This window comes from Cladophialophora carrionii, assembly GCF_000365165.1.
Source record: "Cladophialophora carrionii CBS 160.54 unplaced genomic scaffold supercont1.1, whole genome shotgun sequence".
NCBI classification, from domain to species: Eukaryota; Fungi; Ascomycota; class Eurotiomycetes; order Chaetothyriales; family Herpotrichiellaceae; genus Cladophialophora; species Cladophialophora carrionii.
Window position 1 is genome coordinate 2001221 of NW_008481816.1, and position 18394 is coordinate 2019614.

The following is an 18394-nucleotide window of genomic DNA, read 5'->3' on the forward strand; positions in this document are numbered from 1 at the left end:
TTATGGACAATACGAGGTAGAGGATGTGTTTAATGACAGCCATAAGATGGGCGAAGTACGGAGTACCACTTCGGCGGAGTGGAGCTTCAAGCCCCGCACGTGACAGTTTCTGCCACTTCCCACCGCCTTTGCTCGTAACATGCGCGGTCGTTCGACTGCGACTGCGATTGCGGAGGAGCCGATGTGATGTAGACGACAGCAGAGAAGCGGCGCTTGACTCTCTTCATTCTTACAGGACTACTCCGTACTCAGCCTGAAACTACGCCGTCTCCTAGAATCACAGGCTCTTCCTGATCGTTCGTCGAAGACCTATCGCGAGGCAATAGATTCGGTGCTTGACATCGCTTCACTCTGATCCTCCCATGCGCCGCCGACAACAACGACCTAACACACTTGGCCTCGATGGTCACCATGGCGGAGATAGTCAGCGAGCGAGCTGCCGACCCGGATGCTCAGGCTGCTGTGACCGACTTTCTTGACTACACTGAATATTTCCCCTCAGACCTTATACGCTCCCTTACCCTCATTCGCGGCCTGGACGACGCGTATCAGAGCCATTCTCTGACCCTGAACGACCTCACCAAGCTTTATGGCACTCTTCCGTCCCTTGAACCAGGCTTACGTCCGAATGCACAAGAACTCCGTACTCAAATTGCGGCTCGATTGGACCAGGCTCTCAACGCGCGAGAGTCAGCCTACGCAGAGGCCCGTCGCCTGTTTGACGTCGCGGAACGGCATCAGAACAGACTGAAAAGCATCATCGCCAAGTTAAATGCTATACCTAAGCCTCCATTACGAGATCCTACTCCCCCACCCGCACCCTCGTCGCAGGTCAAGCGTTCGCGGAGCGGCAGAAAGATTGAGACCGCCACCAGACTCACGCTACACCCCCCTCGTGGCAATGCGGTCGCTTCCGCAATACTCAAGAAACCTCGCAGTCGTCGAGTGACGGTGCCTGGAGAAGTCATGCCACCTTACGACCCGGACTCGCCAATTGCAAGCACAGAGGTATCAGACTGGGGATCTCCGCCGCCTTCTCCGCCACGACCTGTCCTCAAGCTTAAACAACCAAAGCCGCCGCCGCCGTCCTTAAAGCCTCAAAAGCAGAAGCATGTGCATTCCGACGAGAAACCCCGCCCCACTCGAGAAGAGACGGAGACATATCGCAAACCAACTCCCCCACCCGAGGAGGCTGAGATTGGGAGCAAATACAAACCATGGACGCACTTGACCGAGTTCGAGATGTACAAACTACGCAAGAAGATGAAGAAAAACCATACATGGGAGCCCAGCGATGTCATGATCAGGCGCGAGCTGGCTGATCGCGGAAGAGGCTGGGAGAACTACTACCGAGCAAAGGCAGAAGCCGAAAAGACCGGTGCCAAGTTCATTGATCTCGATAGCGTCGAAAAGGTCTTTCCCAAAGCTGAAACGAGCGAGAAGGCAGAGAAGCTGGACCAGATCGAGAGCGTCGAAAAATCAGACACGGTAGAAGTGGTGAGCACAACCGAAGACGCGACTGTCCCCATGCGAGTCCCGGACAACGTCGAAAAACCGGAGCCTGCCGCACCGGCCGGACTGGCTGCACCTATAGTAACCCCTGCACCCAAACCCAAGGCACCGAAGAAGAGTGAGAAGAAGGAGAAAAAGCAGCCTGAGCCGGTCCTATCGGAGGCCGCGCTTGCAGCCCAGGAGGCTGAACTCGCGGCTCGACGCCTTGGGGACATTGGCTCCAAGTTCCGCACCCTGTTCGCTTCGCCCTTGTCTGCGCTGGCTTCCTTCGGTCGAAGTGCTAGTACTCCGACGGCCAATCGCCCGGCTAATTCGGCGAAGAAAGCTACTGAAAAGACCTCAAAGAAGAGAAAGGCCGACGACACGCCAACTGCCTCGCTCTCGCCATCTGCAGAGCCTGAGAATGCAAAGAAGAAGCAGAAAGTTGCGCCGAAGCCGTCGCCTCTTGCGGTCAGTCCTGTTCCCGCTGCGCCATCCACATCGCCGGTTGCAACGAGCAGTGAGCCACCTCCATCCACAATCGCACCCAGCGCAGGAACCATCAAGATTCCGTTGAAACTCAACTTGACGACGACGTCAGCAAGTGCCGTAGCTCCTGTTACTGCGGTAAGTAAGACTCCTACTCCCGCGCCTACGACGCGAGCGGCCAGCGTCCAGCGAACTTCTGTCGCGCCTAAGGCCTCGGCGTCCCCTCCCGTGACTGCGACACCAGTATCGGCAACAACTTCGCGTCCACCGTCGCGTCGCTCTGCAGCTGCGTCCGTCGAACCACAACCTGCCACCACACGTTCTAGCCGGCGCGCATCAATGACTCCGTCATTGGCTGGAGGTCAGAAGACACCTGCCGCGGACTTCCAACCTCAAGGGCCGAGTCCTAAATCTGTATTCAGCGCCATCCCCACGGCAGCAAGTCGGCGCAGCAAGCGTGACGCACCAGGCATGGTAATGCAGTCGAGTCAGGATGGCGGTGCCGCTGTTAGTGTCAGCAAGAGGAAAACCAAACCCGCCAAGAAGGTCTCGACTACCGCTCTGCAAGCGTCGGCCGCGGCACAGATGCCCCAGATCAGGATTGACGTTGATGGGCGGCAGGAGTGGGTGGATCCGGATGAAGAGCGGTATTGCGTTTGCGGGGACGTTAGTTGGGGGGAGATGATCTGCTGCGAGTTGGATGAGAAGGTATGTTTCTTCCGCGCTTCCTTGCCTGACCTTTGTGTCAGGAGTGCCTGATCAGTGGTGAGTATTGGCTGACATGGCTGCTAGTGCGACTTCGGCCAATGGTTCCACATGGAATGCGTCTCACTGCACGAATTGCCCCCGCGAACGGTGAAGTGGTATTGTCCTGGCGATCGAAAGAAACTCCGCAGGGGCGAAATGACGAATGGGTTGGTTGGAAGGGGTATCAAGTAGGAATTGACATGGACGTCAGGTGGTACATACTCTTTCAAGCCGCATTTCCTAAGCCTGAAGGATAACCGAGGGTGGAGTGTGTAAGATGCCGTATTATAGTGCATAGGACTGTGTTGTAGAGGTCGAGCGAGGCATCGGGCTTGCTGAACCGGACAGCACAAAGCGCCCATCTTCCCGTGTTCGTAGCACCGACATGATTATGGGTCTACGGGCGTGAGACCTACCCTGCATCCATCCAGCTAACAAGCACTGTCAATACCATGCTGAAATCCCAAACGTTCAGCCTCATCCCGGCCGGTCAGGCACGTTGCATGCCTGATGACTTAAACAAATCTCCCTCAGAGTACGGCGTACGCCGTACAAAAGACACAGGACAGGCAGGGCACTTGTAACAGCACTTCAGCCTCCGAATGTGCTCATTCTGTATGGTCATGAAAATAAAGCCTACGCAAAATTGGATTCTTGAGAGTGTATATCGATCTATGGATATGGACATGGACTCCATCAACTCGTCTCTTCCAGCCCTTCTTCGAGGTGCTGTCCAGCACATGGCATCGAGATATAGGTTTTAAAGTTGCGGGCGGAGTACGGAGTACTGTACAGTCGGGGACATTCAGCCCTCGAGTCTACGAGTCGATGGGTATAAGAGCATGATTGATCTGACATAGACTGGGCAGAAGAACTTATGCAATCCGGATACCCTCTGGGTATACTCGGCATGGCACGGTTTGGTATTGTGGGTTTGGTGCTTGCTACTTGCTGCCTTGCAGCTGGCTGTCTTTTGTGGTGTTTCAATTCGTCCTACTAATCAGGTGTTTCGTGGGTTTGTGATTTCGTCATGATGGCTGATCTGAGACTGAAGGGGCAGACACGCAGGTATACGACATCCAGACACTTAGATATCTCAATGTCAATGGTCGAGGGACCGAGTTGGGCAGAAAGAAATCTGTTGTGGCTGTATTTTGATTCTACGTGACTGGCTCTTTGCTGCACCGTGATATGCTACGGTGGATGGTGGCGCTGGTTGTGCTTGTTTGCTCGCCCGTGACACGCACGTACGTAACGTGTTGGAAAATCAGTCTTCCTCCTCAACTCAGACTCTACACAGGCACCTAACAGGCTCGTCCAAATTCTAGTGATCCGTCATTCCTCACGGTATCTCCATCTTCAGACGCTTACCCGCCGCGGATGGTGGCACTATTGCTGACTCTCCGGGGCCAGTTGGATCGCCTTTGGAGCTGGTAGCAGCTCCCCTCGACACACTGATGAAGGAGACAGCGGCCATGAAAACACCGACTCGCTGGTGATGCGTGAACTCGTGAGATGGTCCTCGACAACACACGCTGTTCATTTTGCGGCAGCTGATACGTGATCCTGGCCACACCAGAATTTGGTCATCCTCACAGAGCTCCGGTGCGTCTGTGAGCATTTCACCACAACTTGCACTTGGTTGGTAAGTTCGTGTCAAACGAAGATGTTACTCGGTTTGAATTGGTGAATCCTCGACCTGGTGAATGGCAGAACCTTGAATCAGACCAACCCCAACAGTGACGAGAGACTTTGCAGCTCTCAAGGTACGACTCGAAGCTACGGGTGTGGCGTTTGTGATCAATCTCATTGTCTCTTATCAGCGTGCGTGACACAGCAGATGGCGGACCGAATCTTCGAGAACCACTTGAAACAATGTACCCGGAGAATGTGAAACTGTGCACAGCATGGAAGTTGTGACAGAAGACGGCAAATCGGTTTGACAGTGCCACATTCATGGTTGCCCCCTCGAGGCTGTGTATCCTCAATCACGGCGATAGCTCGCGATACTCTGTTGGAGATGGCTGTCCCAATGACTCTTCTTTTCACTCACCGCTTCGAAGGGAAGGAATGATTTGACCGCAAACGCATGACTATATCTACCCAGCCTGTGGTGAAGTTGTGCTCCTGACTATCACCGATTCCTTGTCGACATCTCCATCCAAGCTCTATCTCAAAGGCTACATCAAGGACAGCCTCGCTGCTGTTGTCACGCAAGGTCAGTAATTGGGGCCTGTTGCCTGTCACGTCTGACGCGAACGAATCCTCACCGTCCTTGCTACTGCCGTTTCGACATCACAGGCAACTCTCAAACAAATCCTTAGTGAGAGAAGGTGCCAACGACATGATGGAGAGCGGCTATAAAGGCGGGTCTACGGCTGCTGCTTTCGAGCCTCTCCCCTTGTCACCATACCAGAACTCGGAAAAACGAAACACAACATCCACGGCAAAGCAACCATACGATAAATACATCCCCCTTTCAAGCAAGCATACACTACAGATATCTCAATATACCCCATCCGCCACCCCACGTCGCAAAATGGGTAAATGCTCCTATTGCGGAAACGACTCGAGCACATATTCGTGCAACTGCGGATCAGAGTATGCGAGCACCTCGAGCTTCGACAAGAGCCCTACTTCGCTGAATGATCCGAAGCCAGAGCTGGGCTCGGGTTCATCTCGATACACTGGTGTCGGTGGATCCTCATATACATCGACCCAATCTACCGACTATGTTGGCAAGCCTAGCAGCTCTTCAGGCTACGGAAGTCGTAAATAAGCTAGCATCAGCCCAACTCACATTGAGTGAGCATCATCGATGGCGGAGCTGTTCAGAAACGCCTGCAACATGGCTCAATATCGGGACGAAACGACATGAACCATAACATATCAGTCAGTTGGCTTCCGCACTTACTACGAGCAACAGATGTGCTCGGTGCTGGACGATTTGAGCTTTCCTCAACCTGGCATCATTGACCTGAGACCTTGCATGGTCCATCACGGCCGGAAGACATGTGCTGTAAGCTGGTCGGAACTGTCGAAGTGCGTGGTGCTCGGAGACCAGGTCCCTATGGGAGTTGGCAACCTCCACAACTAGTCACCATAGAACTAGATCAATATAACAACAGATTTTTGAGCGAAAGTAACATATCCTTCGTGTCTGTATATCTCCATCGCACCGCCAAGAAGAAGCAAAACAACAACTACATGTTCAAAGATCGATAGAAGTCTGTCGGAAGGCTGCTTTCTGAGTACCTCGTACCCATGATGACATCCACGACGCCGAATGAAGGATACATAACCTCTTGATGTGGACTAGCACCAAAGTCGACGGCATTTCTTCGAAGTGTACGAGGCGAGGCGAGGCAAGTAAAGCCATTCAAAACAACGCTTTTGTTCTATTAACCATTGGTATTTGCTCTGAACATCTCGTTCGTCCGCAGTCAAAGTGTAGAGGCAACCCGACACATCTCTTATTGTACTTCTGCCCCTGGCTTTTCTCACCTCTCCTTCCACCCCTCGCCCTCGACTTTATAGAACAAGACATTCGGCGCGGTTTTCACCTTGAGAATACTCATGCCGACCTTGGCCAGCTTGGGCGCCCCTGCCGCGATCTTCTCGACGTCGTCCTTCTTCACCACTGACAGTCCGGCCTTCCAGTCATCGCCCTCTTCCTCGGCCCGATCAGGCACGCCGATGATCTCCACGCTCTCCAACTCGGCCGCCACGCCGTTCTGGTCCAGCCCCTTTGCGAGTTTTCCGACCCAGCCGTCCTCGAGCAGCACGCTCACGGTCAAGTCGGCGAGACCGGGGGACCGCGACCCGCCGGCACAGGCGTACACGACCTGGCCGACCTCGTCGGGCCGCAACGACCACATGCCCAGATTGAGGACTTTCAAGCTCGTCAGCTCGCCTCCGTGACTTAGGGTTTCGAACCGTTTCCTCGTCGCGGCCGGGGCCCGCCCGTCGCAGGCAAAGGGGAGGACCCCCTCGTTCGGCTTCCCCACCGGCTTGTCCTTGCCGTCGTCGTCGGCTTCGGCTTCCTGCAGATCGTCCTGGCGCTGGGGCACAAAATCAAAGGAGGCGCCCACGATGCCCTTGACAATCAGGCTCGGGAGGTCCTCGCCCTGGACGCGGGCCAGGAAGTCCGAGTCCTCGTGCCCGCGGAAGGTGTAGGACACGTCGACGAGCTTGAACCCCCGCGCGGGGTCGTCGACGGACGCGTGTTTCTCGAGCTGCGACCCCACGGTGGTGAAGAAGCCCGGCCGCGCGAACGAGTCGATGATGTGCAATTCCTTCAGGTTCGGCAGGAGGGAGAAGAAGTTCTCGGCGTCGCGCCGCGAGTGGTCGTCCAGCCCGTCGATCAGGCAGCTGAAGAAGGTGACGCTGCGGATGTTGGGCAGCGACCGCGCGATGCGTGTCAGGAACGGTGGCGTGCCGGGGAATCCGAGGCCGAAGAGCTCGAACGTGAGGTGCGTGATGGATTGGGGGAGCTCGTCCAGCGGTGGTTGCGTGATGATCGCGTCCGAGGGCGTCTGGACCATGAATTGGTATTCGTCGAGCTTGATGTCGGCCGTCAGAGTCAGCTCCCTGAGCCGCGAGGCTTGTTGAGGGAACTCGGGCAATTGGAACGACTTCAACGGGATCTGCGCCGCGAGGGGGTATGAGCCTGCGTCTTGAGCCTCAGCCGGAGCGGCGGTGGACGCAGCACCGTTGGCCACTGCTGCCATTCTGGACGGTGGTGAATAACGGGAGTGGGGTTTGATATGTCAAAGCCACGGATTTCTTGTGACAATGAGGGTCTTCGTGACCAGGAGCAGCAGACAGACTGACAGATAGCCTAGGCGTTTCTATCCAGAACCAGGTTCGAAGCAAACGCTTTCAGCCGAGTAGCCTTCGATTCGTCGCTCTTACGGTAACCTGTCAATCAGGCCTGAAAGATTGGGTACTGTGTACTGTTACTGTTACTGCCAACGTATGCAAGATCTCAAGTTTGAGAGAGAAGTGAGCTGAACATCGATAGATAGGGATCTTCTGTCTCTCAAGTAGGTGTGTATGTATGTATGTAACCTCCGCTTCCTTTCCCTCTTTTTCCTTGCGCACTCCCGTTCTTCGGCGAGCTTCCACCACCATCTCCGTGCATGATTGCTGATGCCGCGTTGCTTGGGTTCCTCATCAGCTTACCCCTCAAAAAGGGGAGACCGGGTGTCCCGCGAATAGTGGCCCGCCATGGGCTCGGCGCGGGGAAAAGGTGGCAGGGCGAGCAGGGATAATGGGTGCTAGGATGGCTCGGTCGACGATCATCCGGAGATAACGAGGAGAGTAGATGGGGCTCCGTGGCGTGGATGTGGATGTGGATGTGGCTGTGGATGTGGCTGTGGATGGTCACAGGAAGAAGAGCGCCGGAGGAGCGGGAAGGATGGTGGAACCTGGCAGTGTGTCGGTATAACAGAGAAGGATGGTATTTGTGCCATGTCCTTCGGGCATGAGCGAAGCCGATAACAAAGTGGTCCTGGAAACACACAGTATGAGCGTCTAACAGCCGTGTCGTGATCGATCAAGAAAACCCGAAGAACGACTACGGACGTCTGTCGCAAAAATCATTTGATCTCAGCTTCGTGGTCACGTCTCCACCTGTGACTTTGTGCTATGAAAAGCAGTTTTAGTTACATCAGGACAATTTTGACAACATCAGGTCGTAGCTCATCAATCATTCCTTCGGCGAAGACGAGGCCTCTTCCTAACTCCACCACTGCAGATTGCAGAACATCCCGGACCGCAGGCACGACGACGAAAGTAATCCAATGGAAGGATGTCGCCCAGACCCCTAGTGATACATGGATAACCAACGTGGACTGTGGTAACGCCCGTGGCCGTAAATCATATCCAGGTTTATCATGCCGACTAGTCAGGGATACTCAATCCTCCGCTGTGACACATCGTGAAAAGCTTTTGTCAGAAGGGTGAGACATGTAGGTCGCGCTCAGGAAAGATTGAGTTCGACAGAGGCAGCCTTATGAGCGTACCCAGACTCAGGGGACGCCGCGTCCTTTCCGGTATGCTCCGTCCAGGTGATCAAGATCTTCGAGCCGCCGTTGGTGATGTCGTCGTCGCCAAAATATCCCGCATGCAAGCCGCCGGCGTAGATGTATCCCTCTACAGGCGCATCGATCTGGGCCAAGACTTTCGCGTCGGACCACTTGGCTTTGACAATGTGATCCACATCACAGTCTTGGTCATCAGCATCAAGATCAAGTGGCAAGTGGCGATAGTAGAATGTGTTGTCGGCAAGGGTATTGAGGTAGATCATGAGGAAGCTCCGGATGGCTGGAATATAGACGACATCCAGGTCCTGAACCTGCATGTCCAGCATGACAGCATTCGAAGATGACGATAACTTGTCTCCTATCCAGGAGTCACCGTTCCAATACTCGTATGTCGACAGGTCAGTGAAGCCATTTGGAACAGTTCTTGCGACGAGAACACCGTTGTCACCCTTGCCAAAGAGATAGATGTGCCCGTCATTGCCGCCCTTGCCATCGGGACCCCACGAGCGGATGCCGCCCAGAGTGCCAAAGGTGACCTCGTCTTGGTTGTACAGTTGTGGGACAACGCGTTCGGCAGTCGGACCGTAGGTAGGGTCCACTGAGACCAGGAGGACGGTGTTCCCAACATCGTTGAAAACTGCTGCCTGATTGCTCATGTCGACAACATCGTACACCAGCGCAGGATAAAGCAGGGCATGAGACGCATTGAAGGGGATGAGTGAAGATTCCGGCCACACCGCGTATCGGTATCCTTTGCCGGAGAGGTCGATGTTGAAGGATTCCTCTCCAGTGGTCATGGGAGCAAAGCCTCGCATTCTGCCAACATCGTCCTGCCACTCACCAAGGTTGTCGACAAGCTCGAGAGGTGCGCCATAGAGGGCCTTCATACCATAGTCCGTGGCGACAGAGCTAGATACAAAACCGACCATGCCCTGATCGTCGGAGAAGCTTGCGGTGTCACAGAAGACGAAAATGTGTGTTTCATTGATTGTACCTCCTTTTCCACCGTCACGAGACATGCGTGGCGCGGTTGTCATGTTTGACAGTTTCACACCACTTGGCAACTGAGCGTCAGTCCAAGAGCCAGTATCATCGGCAATTGGATACTTTGTTATGAGATCGGGGTTGAGGCCGGGTACAAGGAGGCTGCTTGCCAGCTTCTGGGGAGTGGCAGGTACATGACTGACATACTGTTTGGTGGGCTTGTTTGTGGAGCTGCCAAGGACTTTCAAGTTTCCTACGTTGACTTCGGAGTAGGATTTGCCCAGATTTGACCGAGGGGTCGGAATTGAGGATGATGTTGATGGCAAAGCGATTGGCGGCGTAGAAGGATTGATGGTTGCGCCCACAAGATGGATCGTGGCCGAGCTAGGGTCGTGCAGGGAAGACTGCAGATAGCAATCATCAGCGCCGTGGGTGCGATCTGGAGCGAAGACAAAGCCGGCGCAGCGAGTGCCTGCCATGGCTTTCTCATTGTAGGTCTGGCACTGCTCCAAACACTCATCGAAGGAGCCAGCGAGGATGAAGGGGTAGATGTTCTGAGCCGGGAAGTCGATGTCGCAGATCATGGTGTATTTTGTGCCATTGGGGAGCGCAGTGACAAAGGTGGTGCCGTTCGCAGCATCGCATGGCAGGCTTGAGAGTAGCAGAGTAGGATTGGCGCAATGGACTCCGGTGCACGGAGAGACTGGGCCGGCTGAGACTGAGCTCGCTTTGGCTTTGGCAGGAATGGGATATTTGCTGGTGTGAGTTGGTTCATCCCGTCCTGCGAGAAGATGACGAAAATGATCGAGACTGTAAGGATGGGTTGTCGCGAGATTGATGAAGGACAGAAAGACGAGAGAATGGATCAGCATCATGCTGAAAGCAATGGGGAAGGATCGCATGGCGACGACCTGATGCTGTCTTTTTGTCAATCACAAGTCCTTTGAGTGGATGATGGACATACCTTGCAACGACGATTGAGGTTTGCGCGACCGATCCAGCCGGTTCGGTATTTTTCAAGGAGTGACTGTACCTAGTGAATAACTGTCTTCAGCTGCGCCTTGAGAAGGAGTGGTGACTGTGTGTCCAAACGAAATGTTGTTGTTTGGTCACCGGAAAGGAAGGCGGAAGGCGGAATGCAAAGATGGCAAGCTCTAAAACACTAGAAGACTGTTTGTTTACAAGGTCCGGCAGAATCAATCTAAACACTAGCATTCCCTCTACCGCGTCAAAGCGAGACTCGTTATGTCCGGCGAGTGAAACCCAAGAACAGCAGTCTGAGTACCCGTTACTGGGTGGTCGAGGGTAATCTCTGGTAAGTCTCTGGGCATATCCTAGTATCATCAAAACTCCTCTTCATTCGTTTCATCTCATGTGAAGCCCCATGTCCGACTCCAAAGGGCCCCAAGCATTTGCTCATCATTGCATTCATGGCTTCGTGGACTTCTCTAGTTCAGGCCTCGAATGACACGAGGCTTTGGTTGGATGTGGCCAGCACCTGGAAGAAGGGGTATCGTTTCAACTGTCACCGGCATTGCCACTGCTGTATCGCTTTTCCAAGTCACATTGGCTTCATCCTAGCTCATCGTTGCGGGCTGTCCTCATGTTCGGCGTGCCCGTGACAGAACGTGTCAAACTCAATATCTGTGCAACCTCAGGAACTCGCCCCCACAACTCTAGGCTGGCTGTATGGTGACCTGGCAGTCGACTTCATTCGGCCTTCTTTGCAAGCTCCCGCACGTTTGATGAGGGTGTCGCATTCTTCTCCAGGTCGGCAGCCCACAACGCTGCTCCCACCGTGTTCGTGAAAGCGAAAAGGAGGTTGGCGAAGGGGATCATCTCCAGCACGAATGCCACCACCCCGAATGCAGTATATCCTCCGCGGTGATCCTCAATGTGCGCCTCTCTCTTCGACTTGCTCCATTCTTTCAGTTGAAAGTATCTCGTATGGGCTGCAGGCCCAGCTCTCTTTCCTTGTAGTGCAATGAAAATGGCCGTGCCCACTATCGGGATGAAATTCAGCGGCAGGTAGAGCAAGTATCGAATGATTGCATTGGGCGTGAACTTCGCAAAAGGTCTCTTGACCAATTTTCCCAGTCTGGCAATATTGTCGCCGCCAGCTCTGATTTGTCTGCCTCCTTCAACCAAGTTCGTGCATTCCCGAGAGAGTAGTGTACCGTCGAAAGTGTCCACTAAGGCGTCCTCTATCAGGAATGTCCTAGAGAAGAGATTGATGAGGGTCGAACTCTCGCTGAGGGTGAGTATGGCCGCCGAGATTGCTGCGACCGGACCGGACGTGAAGGCCATGATGGCAGCTTGAGGAACATAGGCAATAAGGAACATGAATGTGGTAACGCCAATGCTGAGGGTCAAGGTTGGTGCCAGCTTCGCGGTCAACGGTTTCCAGAGGTCTTTATGAGAGAGGAAGTAGAAAATTCCCTACTTCGCATTAGAATAAGGTGTCTCTGCCCAGGGAAGCTGGCATACCTTGATGGGATAAAGGTATGCTCGAGATCTGACAGCCTCCTGGGTCATGGTTCTGACTCGATCCGCCTCTTCGGCTGCGACCTGCTTGACACGGTCCGCCATTTTGTCTTACAGGTGATATGAGCCAGGGACCGATCGTAAGATGGTTCTGAAATATCACGAGTGTGCGCAAACTTCATGTCAAACAATACGCAGAAGCTACGAGGTACTTCGTGCGAGAAGCTGGAATTGCGGCCAGTGATGTCATTCTCACATCACAGCTCAACAGGGCTAGCAGGCCCCGGAGCCAATCAGGCACTTGTGGGCGCGTCCTTCCCCACGTTCAATCGCGACACGGGGGAGTTTCGCGTTTAAAGGGAACTTTCAGCCTCAGAGCAGACAACGAAGGTATCCTGGCAATCATTGTCCGGGAAACCAGAGGTCATCGATAAATGACAGTAACGCTCAGAGCGAGGTGTCTCTCGACGCTGATGATCAGTCAACCCTCGAGCGGCCCAAAACAGAATCCTTTATTAGTTTCCCCGTCCCAAAACAAAAGCTTGTGATTAATCAGTCGATTCGGCCGGGTCGAATGACTCGCACCGAGGATGGCAGACGAGAGAATTTTCTAAGCAATCCAAACATACAAACCGATCACGAACTAGATGGTAGACTTTGGATTGAGACCTGCCTTTAATGCCCGTCCTGGAGCCGTCAAGGCCCAACAGTTGCTTTCAAGCTAATGAGGTGAGATACTGATCACATCAGTAGCGTCCACAGGAGATGGACCATGTATGGCAAAAGGCACGGTGGATCTACGAAGTCAAACGCACGCTCTTGGGCAATGCTCCGGGATTTCTCGGATGGAGGTTTCTTGCAGCAATAAAACTGTCTTTCTGAAGTCAAAGAATTCGACACGAGCGGAGTACAGAGTTTTCGGGGCGAGGACCGCCACGGAAAAGGGTATTTTTGGTTCTCTGAAATCATCCTGACTTTTACGCACGACCAGCGCGCAGGACTTCCGAGGAGTTATGATGGCACGCTCATGCGACATATTAAGCTGGACCGACTGGACGTGACCGCCGTTATGAGCACAGCCGTCCTCGACTTTGGATGCGGAGAACTTTGGTACTGGCAGCACTCATAATGTCTGAAGCAGAGTTGTCCGATTCGCATGGAACTCTACGTCCCTGGGTCCTCCGGAACGGGGCGGATGCGACCAAAGGGAGCGCGAACCAAAATGAGCCGCTTGCCGAGAAGCTGTTTCTCGCTGGATATCGCAAACACTACGCTACCCCGATGATGAGGATCGGGTGACCTTTGCTCACAAGTTTACTGTTCGGGGACTTCAGTGGCGGAAAAGCCGCGAAAAGGAAAATACCTTGATCCATGGCCCTGCATCAATGTTCTCGACTTGTGCAAAACATCGTTCCCATGATCCTAATCTTTTGCCGAATCTCAGCGACTACGACGCCAGAACGAGGCTGACTTCCCACCATAACAGAGTGTGAGCGAGTAGAACCAAGGTCTTCCAGATCTATAGTAACAGTGAGGGTGTTTCCGCTTAAAGCTCGCAGGCCTTCAGCAAATAAGAAGCCATCCACACGACTGATCAATCTATTAGGTGAAGTTAATTTTGCGACCTGACCAGACCGGCTGCGAGGTGATATGTGCCTTGCCGAACTGCTGTACTTTGCTGGACATCATACTCATGAGCTACCAAGGTCAGGGGACGATCAAAGCTATGCTGGGGAGTCCTTGGACAGCTCGCATGAATTCTTCATAAGCGATGCGACAACTCTTACTTAACATTTCAACGAAACTCGCCGCTGCAGCCTCAAGCGACGTCGGCTTTCCCGTCGAGTGGCACGGATCCATTCTACATTTTGTCCATGAGTCTTCATCCCTATCGACATGGACCACCGTTGCGCTTGGAACTCGATAAATTACCTCCCCGAGAACCGTACGATCAGCCGATGTTCGAATCCCACCATGTGGCTTATGGGAAGGTTCCTCTGGTTACTCTACCATTACCATTCGTTGACACACACGCCGCTTGTTGGAATCGAGCAAACAAACGGCCATCGGGGCATTCTGCGAACCACCAAACCAGCTACGTCGCGACCACCGCGATGAGGAAATCCCCCTTCACCCATACTTGGAACAGGGGTACTAATTACGCACCTACAAGCCGGCATGTATCCTGCAAAGCGCAACAGAACCGACATTCTAGGCTTGTGCATCATGTGTCATTGTGTTGGAGAACCTCTTCGCCCTGTCTGCAAATCTGGTACCACGACCAGACACAGTCATGGGGGCATTGTTCGGAGGAAAATATCTAGAATCGAGCTCAAAGCCTAGGTAAGGTTACCGTAACGTGTACGCGGGAGGCTCCTCGACTTTAGCGTTTCGGGCTCTGCATTCTCTAGTTCTAACACCCGTTATGGCGAGAGATGAGAGTGGACAAAGATGGTAACAAATCAATACTGCTGTCTCGCTATACCCTACCATGCGCCGAGAATGACTCCTCGTAATCAAAAGGATTTGGACCACCGAGCAGCTCGACCTAACAGGCTCCGCCCTTGAACCGTTTTGTAGAGCATAGGTGCGACTCTGCGGTATATGCCACTGCCTTCACCCGAGGAGACTGCGGATGACGGCCCCAATGTTCTCGGTGCGAACAGCCTCCTAACCAAGATTTCCTCAGCCGAGCACAAGAGACGAGCAAGCCCAACAAGCACATCCAAACCAGTTAACAAGCACAATTATCCTTCTGCTGCTTCGCCCTCTCGTTCAGATTGACTCTCGCTTCTTCTGCCCGATTTGCGGCCCCGGACAGTGCTGCCTGCGTACCTCCGCCAGCAGCACCTCGAGCACCTTTCAAGGATGTTTCTGGGATTGCGTTTGCAATGGCCGAGAATACCTCGGCAACATTTGTACCCGTCTTTGCTGATGTCTCGAAGAACAGTAAACTCTCCTCTTCTGCATAAGACTTGGCTTCTCTCGTGGATATCTTCCTTGCATCGCTGTTGTCTGTGTGCTCGGCCTCGGCTTCTTCACTGCCAGTCCCTTCAGCATCCTCGCCCTCCGTAGGTGCGGCAGAGTCCTCCTCTGAGTCGGCTGTTCCGCTGGAGCTTTCAGCGCACAAGTCGAGTTTATTGCCCACCAGTGCGATGACAATGCCGGGTGATGCTTGTCTCTGTAACTCAGCGACCCAGTGCTTGGCTTTCGTGAGGGAGGTGGGCTTGGTCAGGTCGTACACGACCAAGGCGGCTTGAGCGTTGCGGTAGTACATTGGGGCGAGGGAGGCGAAGCGTTCTTGGCCCGCAGTGTCCCAAATCTCGAACTTGATGATGCGGTTGGGTAGGGAGATCTTTTGGGTTAGAAAGGCGGCTGGAGGATGTCAGCTCGGCAAGAATGGAGAGTAGCGTGCCATTGGGTGGAAAGCGAGAGAGAGCGAAGTGTACGCTTGAGTAGAAGAGCTGTCAGGGACTGGCAGGAGGTAGACATACCGCCGATAGTGGGTTCCTTGTTCTCCTGAAAGTCATTGTTGACGAAGCGGAGGACGAGAGATGACTGTTCAGATCGTTAGCGACCATGTCCCAATCTTCCACCATATATCAGGTCAACGTCTCCATTCTCTCTCGTCGCACGTCATGAGTTGCAGGTGTGGTGGAGATAAGGTATCGTAATTCCAACCGTGCTACCGCCAATCGAACGTCAAGCTGCCGGAGGAATGGCAAGGCATAAGAACTATTGAGAGCTGGGGAGGACAGTAACGACAGCGGTGTAGGCGCAACCCACCTTTCCGACGGCGGCCTCTCCGAGCAACACCAGTTTGACACTGCTGGAGGGTTTCGGGGCTGACGATGAGTCTGCCATCCTTCTTATAGGTGATTCCGCTGGTATAAGGGGTCACAGGGAGTGAGCAATCGCAGGCGGAATGAGGCCTGTTTGTTGAGGTTGGGGTCAGGTGAGGGCGGGTTGATGCTCTCAGCTTGCGGCAGCGGGAGAGAATGGCATGCGGAGGGCAGATCTCTATAGAGCTCTGGACGCCGAGACGGAGGCGAAACAAGGAAATCAAAGAGCCAGGAAACACAGAGGAGAGTTTGAGGTGAATTTCAGGTGGATTGGGGATGATGAGCGGGAAGTTGGTGGATTGTCGATTGGAGTTTAATCGCAAAGCAGTGACGACGCAGTCCAAGTTTGATCGCGGCTTCTATGCTTCACCGTATCGGCTCAGCGGACTTTACAAGAATCTGCGCCCGTTGATATTTCCCCCCTCAACTAACTCATACTCGTTTCGGTCTGCCTCAGAGTACTCCGTAAACGATGGGAAGGGCCCCCTGGCACACATAGCCTCGTGCTGCACTCCCATACCTGGTCGCACCCTGTGAGGATCTACTGATGTCAACTTGCATGGTGAGGCTAATGTGACTTAATTGATGATATTACTGAAGTTCATCTACTTCTCAGGCAGCAGCCTGTCCGTCACGCACTATGGTGGTGACCAATAACTCAACCACGACGAATTGAGCTCGCTCTTCTAATCTAACAGGCCGTTTCATTCTGCTAATCACATCATAGACACTCAGGCAGATCCATTCTGGGACCTGCTAATGGCCGACGCGATCGAATGATGCCTTCTCTTTCCACCCAATCGAGAAGAAAGCCCCCAAAGGAAATTGTTGACCTGAGTCATTCAGTCTATGCCGCAATATCATGATCTTTTTTGCCGCCCATATCCCATCCCAACCCCGTCTATGCCGAGAACGCCGTGTTGAAATGGCACTTTTTTGAATACACACAATAGTAGTTGGTTGTACAGGAATGGTCGTACTGGTCGGTGCCCAAAAGAATCAGAATATTTTCCATGCGCCGTACATGCAGGGTGAAAAGGAGTCGCCGAGAACGCTCAAATCCTTGAGACAGTACTTGTACAGGGTAGTCGATGGTTCGAAAACAACGGGGGGGAAATTAAAAGGTTTGCCGGAGAAGCGTGACGCTGCTCGGTCGAATGCGCAGCAGGCAGCTTGGGTCGTCATCATGTAGGACTCGATGCGGTCGGAGCCAGATGTTTGTTGGCGCGCGCACACAGTCTGCAATTATTGGTGACGACCGACAGCAGAAGCAAAGTTGGTCGGCGATTTTTCGCCAGATGACTGCCAATATTGGAGGTGGAGCAGCTCCGGGTGCTATTTTTGAGGAGGCTTGGGCTTGGGAACGCCTGTTGTGTCGTAACCACCACGGCCCATGTCGCAAGGAGCGGAAGATGACGATGATGACGAGGCAGTCATTGTGTTGTCTATGTGGTGAAGGCGTTAGGATTCGAGGTTGACAGTGAAGAGTGTCGAGGGGCCGGCAATCCAGGCTTATGTAGCCAGGCAGGACACCAGGGGTATGGCTGACTCACGGGTAATATCAAAGTCCGTAGACTATTTTGCTCCTGTCCACTGAGAGCCCTGACAGACTCGAGTGTGTCACCGAGTGGTTGCTGACTGACTGCTTGCCGGGCAAAAGTGGCAGCGTTCAAAAGAAACTTCTTCGTCTCTTTGAGGTTGCCGGTCGAGTCAAGGGGAGGGAATGCGGGACGAGCCCAGGAGTCGCGTTGAGAATTTGAGTTTCGCTCCCTGTCAAAAGAGAGTTCCAGCCCAGGACAAATGGCTGGCTGTGATGACGGACAGGTCTGAGATCAGATCGATGATCTTGACAGTACAGGTTGCCTCTCTACGGCGTCGAGTCTCGGATAGCTTGATTGCGAGCAGATAGATTTCGTACACGCCCAGAGTTGTGTCGGATTCGGGGAGGCTGCGGTGATGTGTCGAGTGGGTGTTTCTCGAACGCGCGTGTCTGCTTCAAATTCGGTGCAGGGCTGGATCACCTTTTCGGGGCTGTGGGCAAGCAGAGAGCTGCAAGGCTGGAACCCAACAAGACGGACGGCAAAGAGTGTAGAGACGAGATTGAAAGAGCGAAGCGTGTAACATCCAACAGCCCAGGAACGGAAATGCGATGGTTATAAGGTGGACGGGGTCGGCAGCTGCAGTTACCCCTTATCCACCCATTCTGGCGGATGGATCCTAAATTTGATGGTACCTTACGATAGCACTGCGATTTCAGGGCCTGTTTCCAAGAGGGCTTTTCTTTTTGGGGCCCGGCGGCCACAAGGCTTC

The 18394-nt window shown here is 53.6% G+C and overlaps 5 protein-coding genes across 5 annotated transcripts; 1 reads left to right on the plus strand and 4 right to left on the minus strand.

Moving 5' to 3' along the window:
- Positions 1–402: 402 nt before the first annotated feature.
- G647_00709 (uncharacterized protein) lies at positions 403–2919 on the plus strand (the record flags this gene model as incomplete). The annotated part of the gene is made up of 2 exons (XM_008724112.1): positions 403–2688; positions 2773–2919. 2 exons carry the CDS (start codon positions 403–405, stop codon positions 2917–2919), a joined length of 2433 nt encoding a protein of 810 aa, XP_008722334.1.
- Positions 2920–6227: 3308 nt separating this feature from the next.
- On the minus strand, positions 6228–7457 carry G647_00710 (uncharacterized protein; the record flags this gene model as incomplete). Its single annotated transcript, XM_008724113.1, has 1 exon — positions 6228–7457. One exon carries the CDS (start codon positions 7455–7457, stop codon positions 6228–6230), a length of 1230 nt encoding a protein of 409 aa, XP_008722335.1.
- A 1253-nt stretch (positions 7458–8710) lies between these two features.
- G647_00711 (uncharacterized protein) lies at positions 8711–10342 on the minus strand (the record flags this gene model as incomplete). The annotated part of the gene is made up of 1 exon (XM_008724114.1): positions 8711–10342. One exon carries the CDS (start codon positions 10340–10342, stop codon positions 8711–8713), a length of 1632 nt encoding a protein of 543 aa, XP_008722336.1.
- Positions 10343–11468: 1126 nt separating this feature from the next.
- On the minus strand, positions 11469–12347 carry G647_00712 (uncharacterized protein; the record flags this gene model as incomplete). Its single annotated transcript, XM_008724115.1, has 2 exons — positions 11469–12197; positions 12246–12347. 2 exons carry the CDS (start codon positions 12345–12347, stop codon positions 11469–11471), a joined length of 831 nt encoding a protein of 276 aa, XP_008722337.1.
- Positions 12348–14976: 2629 nt separating this feature from the next.
- G647_00713 (uncharacterized protein) lies at positions 14977–16106 on the minus strand (the record flags this gene model as incomplete). The annotated part of the gene is made up of 3 exons (XM_008724116.1): positions 14977–15617; positions 15737–15800; positions 16029–16106. 3 exons carry the CDS (start codon positions 16104–16106, stop codon positions 14977–14979), a joined length of 783 nt encoding a protein of 260 aa, XP_008722338.1.
- Positions 16107–18394: the final 2288 nt, after the last annotated feature.